We start from the raw sequence: 7,723 nt of genomic DNA on the forward strand, positions 1-7,723 counted from the left end.
TCACAAAATTTTAGTGTACCACGTGCATTATAAAGAAGGGATATTTCTGAAAAAAATTACTTAGTTCATTAAAACATTGGGTTTTTTCATTCAACTTTAGGAAAAAATTACATAAAGAGGGGTGTTTCATGTTTTGGGGGAAAAAACTTATTTAAGGGGTTTTTGAAATTCGCCTTGAACTCCCGTGAGGTCGCTCCCCCAACTTTTCTCATCGCCTGCCCTTGTTGGGTCCACAAGTACAAAATTTAACGCTTGTTTTAAAAAAAAGAGAGCTAGTTAATCAAATGTTCACAATAAATATTGAAGTTCTATTTTAATTAACATCAAAGCACATTTGGTTTAGCGATCGAATGCTTTCCAACACAACTTCTGGTTGCTATCCAACTTCTATGTTTTTGGGAAGCTTGCGAAGATATCCATGAATGCCTTCTTTTACTCATTTGAGTTTGACAAACTGCCTGGGCTAACTCTGTTTGCAAAGCTTTATTCCTTGCATAGGACGACCCGACTATACCACGATAGAACCACTCAAACATCTCATGAAGAGCATTACTTCCATTTATCCCCCCTCCATGTCGTGTACTCTTCAAATAAGCACCTCGAGCTCTATATTAATGAGACTTTTCCATCCCTTGGGCACTCCAAGCATTCAAGGAATCATATTGGCAAAGAAACAATGGACCATGAGCATAAAGAATGTGCTGCATACATAGAAAAAGCACATGAGGTAAACAAGAAAAAATTGATTGCAATTAAAATTTTGAAAAAAGCAAAGATCAAACACACCATGTAGTGAGTAATGTGTGATTCACCCCATCCATCTACCATGGCTTTAATGAACTCTTTCGCAATGACTTTATATAATTGCACATCATCATCATCTATGGAAGGCTTCCTCAAGATCTTTACTAGATTATCCAATTCTTTCCAAACACGTATTCTCAAGGTTCCGACATGAGGATCAGCTTCTAAATTAGTGGTGCAATCACATAACTTTTTCCAATAATTCTAATGCAGATTTAATCGATGTTTTCCATGATTGGACAAAAACCTTCGTGCCTTAGAGCCTCCCATGGACACTTTATTTGAGAGATTTCCTGATTTTCCTGACAATTGTGCATCTTTGATTACCTTTGCATTCCCCCCATGTAGACCCATGCTTGAGAGTAAAGCTTCGACCCTTGCTATACATGATGCTGCTCTCTCCATCGGTTTCATGTTCCAAACATATACAATGTGCAAGTAAAGCAATTTATCAACAAGCCGCATCTCCGCATGTAACACACAAAAATGCACCATTTGTAATGGAATGTTTAAAATTGGATCTCAATTTTTATCGTTCTAATCTCTGTTGGGTGCACATCTTGATTACAGCTCATTACTCCATTGCTCCAATACATCTGTTTGTTAGCATCATCATCTGTGATGTCATTCATTACATCTTTAGCATTCCCAAAGTCTTTTCCTCTTTTTATTTGCTCTTTCCCTCTATGTATTCCTATGTTATTGCCTCAAAGGTTGTGTGAGTGCATACAATAAAGATAGGGATATGTCGCATTTGCACTCAATTCCATTCCAAACATAGACTTAAATGTCTTGAGATCTCCTACCATGTGCCATTCAACTTTAAATGATCCGAACCCTTCAACTTGAAGCAACTCTCCTTTTGTTTGCACATCTATGACACTTGGAATTGGAGATTTATCAAATACCCATTTCAAGAATGAGTGTCTCTCTTTAGGAAGTTCAAACGCGGCAAGCAACCAAATGTGCTTTTTCGATTGCACACTAAAATCTTCCCTAATTTCCTTATCTTTGGCATGTCCGAGGGCTTTATTCATCAAAGTAATACTAACCCTCTCCAACTTGTGGCCTTTTACAACCTCACACTCATCCAATTTGATAATGAAGACTAACTTTCCTTCACAATGTGAAAGATTAAAAGATTTACATGATTAGAAAAGATTTCAATAAAAATTGCAGCTCTCTAAATAATATAATTTTAACCTACCCCATGCTTTCATGTTGTAAAACTCCACCATTGCAGCTTGGACCCTATGTACATCCAAAAAAACATTATTATGCTCTGTGTACTCAAAGGTTCTTGGCCCTTGCTTTGCCCCTTTGGTAGTTGGTCCTTCTTTCTTTTTGCTATGTTGGACATTTGTCTTGTTTGTGTCTTCCAACGTCATGCTTTCTGAGATGTGTAAAAATCCACCCAACAAATCTTGAACAATAGAATTTGTTTCTTTCCTTCCCTCTCTCTTTCCTTCCCTCTTTCTCTCTCTTCTCCTGCTCCTCTCTTCTCTCCCTCCCTTTCTTCCCCACCCTTTCAAGTGTCCTCATAACCTTACAAACTCAATGAATCGCATCAGCGTGCCCGAAGGATTGCACTACCGTGGCAGCGCAGTAGGCGGTGACGGTAAAAAATAAAGTATTTTTTCTTTTTTCTTTTGTTGGCCGCGGCAGTGCGATCTCTTCCCCTCCTCCTCTCCTCTTATCTAATTAAATTTGTTTTTAAAAAATCATTTCCCTTTCCCTCTCCCATCCCCCTTCCTCCTTTTTTCCTCTCCTCTCTCCTCTCTCTTCCCTTCCCCTCCCCCCCCTCCCCCTCTCCCCCTTTTCCTATCCCCTCCCCTTCTGTCTCCCCTCCTCTCTCTCTCTCTTCCTCCTTCCCCCCCCCCCTCCCCTCTCTCTCTCTCTCTCTCTCTCTCCCCCCTCCCCCTCCCCCCCTTTCCCTCTCCCTTCCTTTTTTAAATTTCTTGCTGCTGTGACAGTGCGAGAGCTACCCTACCCTCCCTTCCCTCTTATCTCCCTCTCCCCTTCCCTTCCACTCCCCTCCCTCTCTCTCTCTCTCTCTCTCTCTCTCTCTCTCTCTCTCTCTCTATCTATCTAAATAACTATCTATCTATCTATCTATCTATCTCTTTCTCTCCCTGTGCGGCAATGCACGGGGCTACAAAAATATATATATATATATATATTGCTGCCGTGACAGTGCGAGAGCTTCCATACCCTCTGTCTCTCTCTCTCTCTCTCTCTCTCTCTCTCTCTCTCTCTCTCTCTCTCCATATTCCATATCTCTCCCCCTTCCTCTCCCTTTTACTTCTTTCCCCTTCCATCAAGATGCATCATTTGAAGGTGTGTGCTTTAAAAACCTTTGTAACTATTGCAAGGTGTTTATTGGTACCATTATAAAGTTCTTTAAGATTATACCAGTGTTTCTTTTTGAAACTCTAAAAGGTGTTTATTGGCACCGTTATTAACTCTTGGATATTTTAGAGTTTCGAAACTCTAAAAGGTGTTTATTAACATCGTTATTAAGTCTTGGAGATTTTAGAGGACTCTCATCGTAAATTAATCTCATGCATGGAACTTAATTTTATATATATATGTACATACATACGTACGTACGTACATACATACATACATACATACATACATACATACATATATATAGTTTGTGCATGGATTTAAATGATTTTTGTTTATTAAAGGTATTAACAAGTTAGTTAAACTTTCAAATGAGGATTTTTAAAAATAGAAATTTATATTAGGATGTTTGCAATATAGAGTAATGTAAGAATTATGTTTCTTAGTTTTAGCATTATTAGTACAAAATGATAGTGTAAGTAAATAAACTCTTTATTTCAAGAGGGTAGTGTCACCTTTTGGTTTTGGAAGGATATTTTCATAAAGTAGAAATTTTCAATAGAAATTTAAGTACAAAAATGAATTAGGACCGTGCACCAGTCTATGTAAGATGTTACGTTAATTTTCATAATTTTAGTTTTATTTACTTTAAAAAACTCTCAAATTTGGCTTACTTTTGGGTTTAAATTTTTTTTTTCAATAATAAATATTATGAGAGTTTACTTGACTATTTCTTATCTTTTGGTGTAACTTAGCTGTGTCACATTAAATTTTATAATTTTGATTTCATTTCCTTCAAAAAGCTATAAAAAATTGCTTGTTTTTATGTTTTTATTTGTGTTTTGAAGAGTGAGTTTTTCCTTAAATTTTTTCCAAAAACTAGTCCAAAAGTATCTATAAAAATGAATTTGTACATTGACAAGTCCAAAATTAATGAAAAAAGTGTTATAATTTAAGATGCCACAAAGGTACCAGATAAGTATAGAGCCTGTCACACATTAGTACGATAAATGCTAGTCCTTCTGAGTCCCCTTTCTTAATTGTATAACTGAAGTACAAACGGGATATCTAAATTAAACATTAAACAATGCACACTTATAGAATGTGTCCCAACAAATATGTAAGAACATGTATATACGGGTCATTTATATACATGCTTGCTTGCAAGCCCCCTAACTAGCTTGCCTAAGAATCCTACCGATCCACAAGTTGAGTTAGCTTCCCCAACATAGGGCAAGTATATTATCTCCATTGAGATTGTGGGAAGGCTCATCTATACCCCTAAGTTTCCCCCCCCTCGATCCTATCTAAGTATGGGACCTCCGAAATCCATCATAGGATGTCGCTAGAAAAACTGCTGTGGAGCCAAAGCATGGTGTAGAGATGCTTTATAAGCTCCACTTTCTTGTAAAATTTATAACTTTCATTTAATGAGCATGATACCAAAGCCAAGTTTTTTTTCCTTTTGTTTTTGGGTTAGAGAGGGGGGGGGTTAAAATTGCATTAATTAAGTAGACCTTCATTAAGGCAAGAGCAATATTTGATCTAAGTAAGCTAAAGTAATCCAACCTTGACACAACTCAACTTAAGGTAACGTAACGGAGGAGGGTTCCTAAGAGAAAGGAGAGGGCAAGCAAGTTGTTGGCCAATGCAAAAAAATCCCCAAAACAGAAATTGTCATGCAAGTATCACTCCAATGAGCTAATCGCAAGCCACAAATGTCCGGCCAAGAATGACATCAATGCTTGACCATCTCGCAAGTTGCAAATGTGAGGCGACAATTGTGACTGTCAAAAGGCTGTTATATAGGCTCTTGATGGAGTAGATAGAGGCCATGGGGAGGCCTTTCCCTCAAATTAAAATGGCAAGTGGCTGTGAGCCAATTTAATTTGAGGGAAAGGCTAACTCGTGTGCCTATACTAGGTGTCAAAGTTGGGACGAGGAGGACGTAATGATTAGAAAATCAATCGTGGTGTGATGGGCTAACTATGAAGTTTTGGACATGTCTTTATGGAGTTGTTCCCATGGTGATGGGCAGCTTGCGAAGTGTTTGACACATCAATTTAAGTGCAACGCCCACCATGTTCCGATGTGTATAGAGGGATGTCACATAAGGGTGCCAAACATCAGGGTCCGTGATGGTGATAGGTGGCTTCCCCTCCGACTTGAGAGTCCCAAGCAAAGATGGAGTCACCTTCTCGAAAGGATCGGATCACCGAATGCATCCTATGTGATAGGAAAACCGGTCTCTTAAACCGTGTCAAGTGTCGGCAGATCCGGAGGGTATGGGAGCGTGATCCAACAGCTGAGATGCTGCCAACGACGTTGAAGGGGGAGGAGTAATGGCAGGGGCGAGGGAGGGAGGGAGGGGTGGGGGCCATGCTGCCAGGTAAGCCCTAAAGTGGGGAGGGTATCCAGAAACTTCCTGTGGCGCGTAAAAAGGCGGTTTGGCTCTCACTTGACTGCCGTCTCCATCAGCCCCGTCATCGTCGTCATCATCATCAAACTTGTACTTCTCATCATCATTATCATCATTACCTGCTGCATGCCCGTCTTGACGTCCCCCGGATCCAAATGCAACTCAGAAAGATCCTCTCTTCACATCAAATGAGTACTTACCTTCTCCATCAATTCTTTGTTTGCAGGTTTTCCATCTCTTCGTCCTTCCGTCGCTCATTCTCTCTGTCCATTCCTTTTTCTCGCAGAGATGGGCCGCGCTAAGATCCCCATCACTTGGATCAAGAGCGATGCTTCCCGGCAGGTCACCTTCACCAAACGGAAGAAAGGATTGAAGAAGAAAGTCGAGGAGCTCGCTATCCTTTGCGGCGTGGAGGTTTGCATGATTTGCTACGGCCCGCAGGCCGGGAAGCCTTCTAATATTCCCTTCAGTTGGGGCCTTCCAGGAGTCCCTCAGGTCATCAACAAGTACAAAAGCCTGTCCAAGGAGGAGCAAGACAAGAAGAAACTGGACAATACCAGCCTGCTGGAGCAACAGATCAAGAAATTGAAGGCGGATTTAAAGCTCAAGATCGAACAGAATCGCAACTTAGAGAACGAGAAAGACTATTTTCCGTGGGATGATCGGCTGAATAGTTATGGGGTGGAGGACCTTAAGCAGCTTGCTGACATGGTGCTGGAAAGAACGCGGCAGGTTTACGACAAGGTCTCGTATCTTTCCCAGCAAGAGCAAGCGGCTATGCAGGATATTGCGCAGGGGGGCCAAGCTTCCATGGGCGGGAACGTACCGGACAATCCCATGAGTGAATTCGATGGATTAGGTTCGTGTTCTCTTTCGCAAGATTTTTCTTCACAGAGCTTTCCTCAGCAACTTGTTTCGAACTTGCCTTTCCAAATGCAAAATCCTTATGGAATGAACCAGCTTCCGTTGGTGACCTTGCCAGCTATAGTTATGGACCAGCAGCCGGTTATACCACCTGCCGATGGAATCCCGTCTACCAGTCGGCTTCCGGGAGGCCTTTACCTCCACTCTAATCCGATACTTCCATTCTTTGGGGATGTGCCATTGCCATCCATTCCCACTATCCCAGCCACATCCAAATCCAGGGTACAAGAGCTCGTGGAGCCACATTTTCTGTCCAATGCAATGTGGCGTCAAGCAGTAGGCTTGCAACCTACATGCCAGGACTTCTCTGCCTATTCCTCACCGTCATCCCAGGACATGCATTGCCAGGACCTGCAGCCCGCGTCAGGAGATCCACAGGATTGGTCTGAGGACGGGAGCGCTGGTGGGCAGTCCACCGTCCTTCCTTTGGATATGGGGCAGCTTTCTGCAGGCATTTCACAGGATAACGAGTTGGCCACACACAAGAATAGAGAGGGGCCATTGATTTGGCTGGATGAGGACCGAGATACAGTTTATCAATCTCATGTATTTGCTGATCAGGCTGTTTCCTTAGATAAAGGACGACTTGTGGAGCAAAGGGGAATTCAGCTGCAGCAGCCAGAGCAGAGCCAAGGGCACACCTTGTATGACGAGAGAGCGGTGGCAATGAAGGCTGCGTTGTTGAAGCAAGATATAGAAGCTCCTGATGTGAAATTCAGTATGGGATGAGGACTGAGGAGGCTTGTATATTGAGCTTATAGTCAAAGTGTAGCTTATTATAGAGAATTTACGTCTACGTGTAGCTTATCCTATAGAGAACTTACCTTTTGTATGTGCATGTCAGGTTCTCTAACACAGTCACATCTACCCTATTACAGAGAATTCCTTGTACGTGTAGCCTATTATAGAGAATTGATATGGGTCTTACGTCCGTGTCTTCAACTGAGCTAGATATGTTGTGGGTTGCTGTCAACATATGGGGAGGTTGATGCCCGGCTCAAACCTTTCATGATTTGACATTATCGACCAGCTTGCTTGCTGTGGGTAGTTTTCAAACAGTAGGGGATTTCAGGCCCCCTTACACGTTTAATTTTGAAATACACTACAGATTATATGAGTCTGTCTTCATTGATGAGTTCAGCCCAGCTTTCTTGTTTCAGTTTCGTATCATATATTCAGAATCGCTTTAACGCCAAACGTTATTTGGTTTCTGAAATCTGTTGACTG

At 41.5% G+C, this 7,723-nt stretch overlaps 1 protein-coding gene across 1 annotated transcript; it reads left to right on the plus strand.

The window, feature by feature from the left end:
- Positions 1-5,697: 5,697 nt before the first annotated feature.
- LOC147899681 (uncharacterized) lies at positions 5,698-7,225 on the plus strand. The gene is made up of 2 exons (XM_087377777.1): positions 5,698-5,764; positions 5,859-7,225. Exons 1-2 carry the CDS (start codon positions 5,728-5,730, stop codon positions 7,223-7,225), a joined length of 1,404 nt encoding a protein of 467 aa, XP_087233903.1. The 5' UTR covers positions 5,698-5,727.
- Positions 7,226-7,723: the final 498 nt, after the last annotated feature.

This window comes from Dipteris shenzhenensis, chromosome 8, assembly GCF_047967505.1.
Source record: "Dipteris shenzhenensis isolate YYH24624 ecotype China chromosome 8, Dip_SZ_1.0, whole genome shotgun sequence".
In the NCBI taxonomy this organism is placed as follows: Eukaryota; Viridiplantae; Streptophyta; class Polypodiopsida; order Gleicheniales; family Dipteridaceae; genus Dipteris; species Dipteris shenzhenensis.

What these genes read in the sequence shown, in the direction of transcription:
- LOC147899681 (XM_087377777.1), top strand. Translation starts at nt 5,728, where the DNA reads ATGCAACTCAGAAAGATCCTCTCTTCACATCAAATGA. An exon ending in CCTCTCTTCACATCAAATGA is followed by an intron (nt 5,765 to 5,858) that starts GTACTTACCTTC and finishes TTTTTCTCGCAG; the next exon opens with AGATGGGCCGCGCTAAGATC.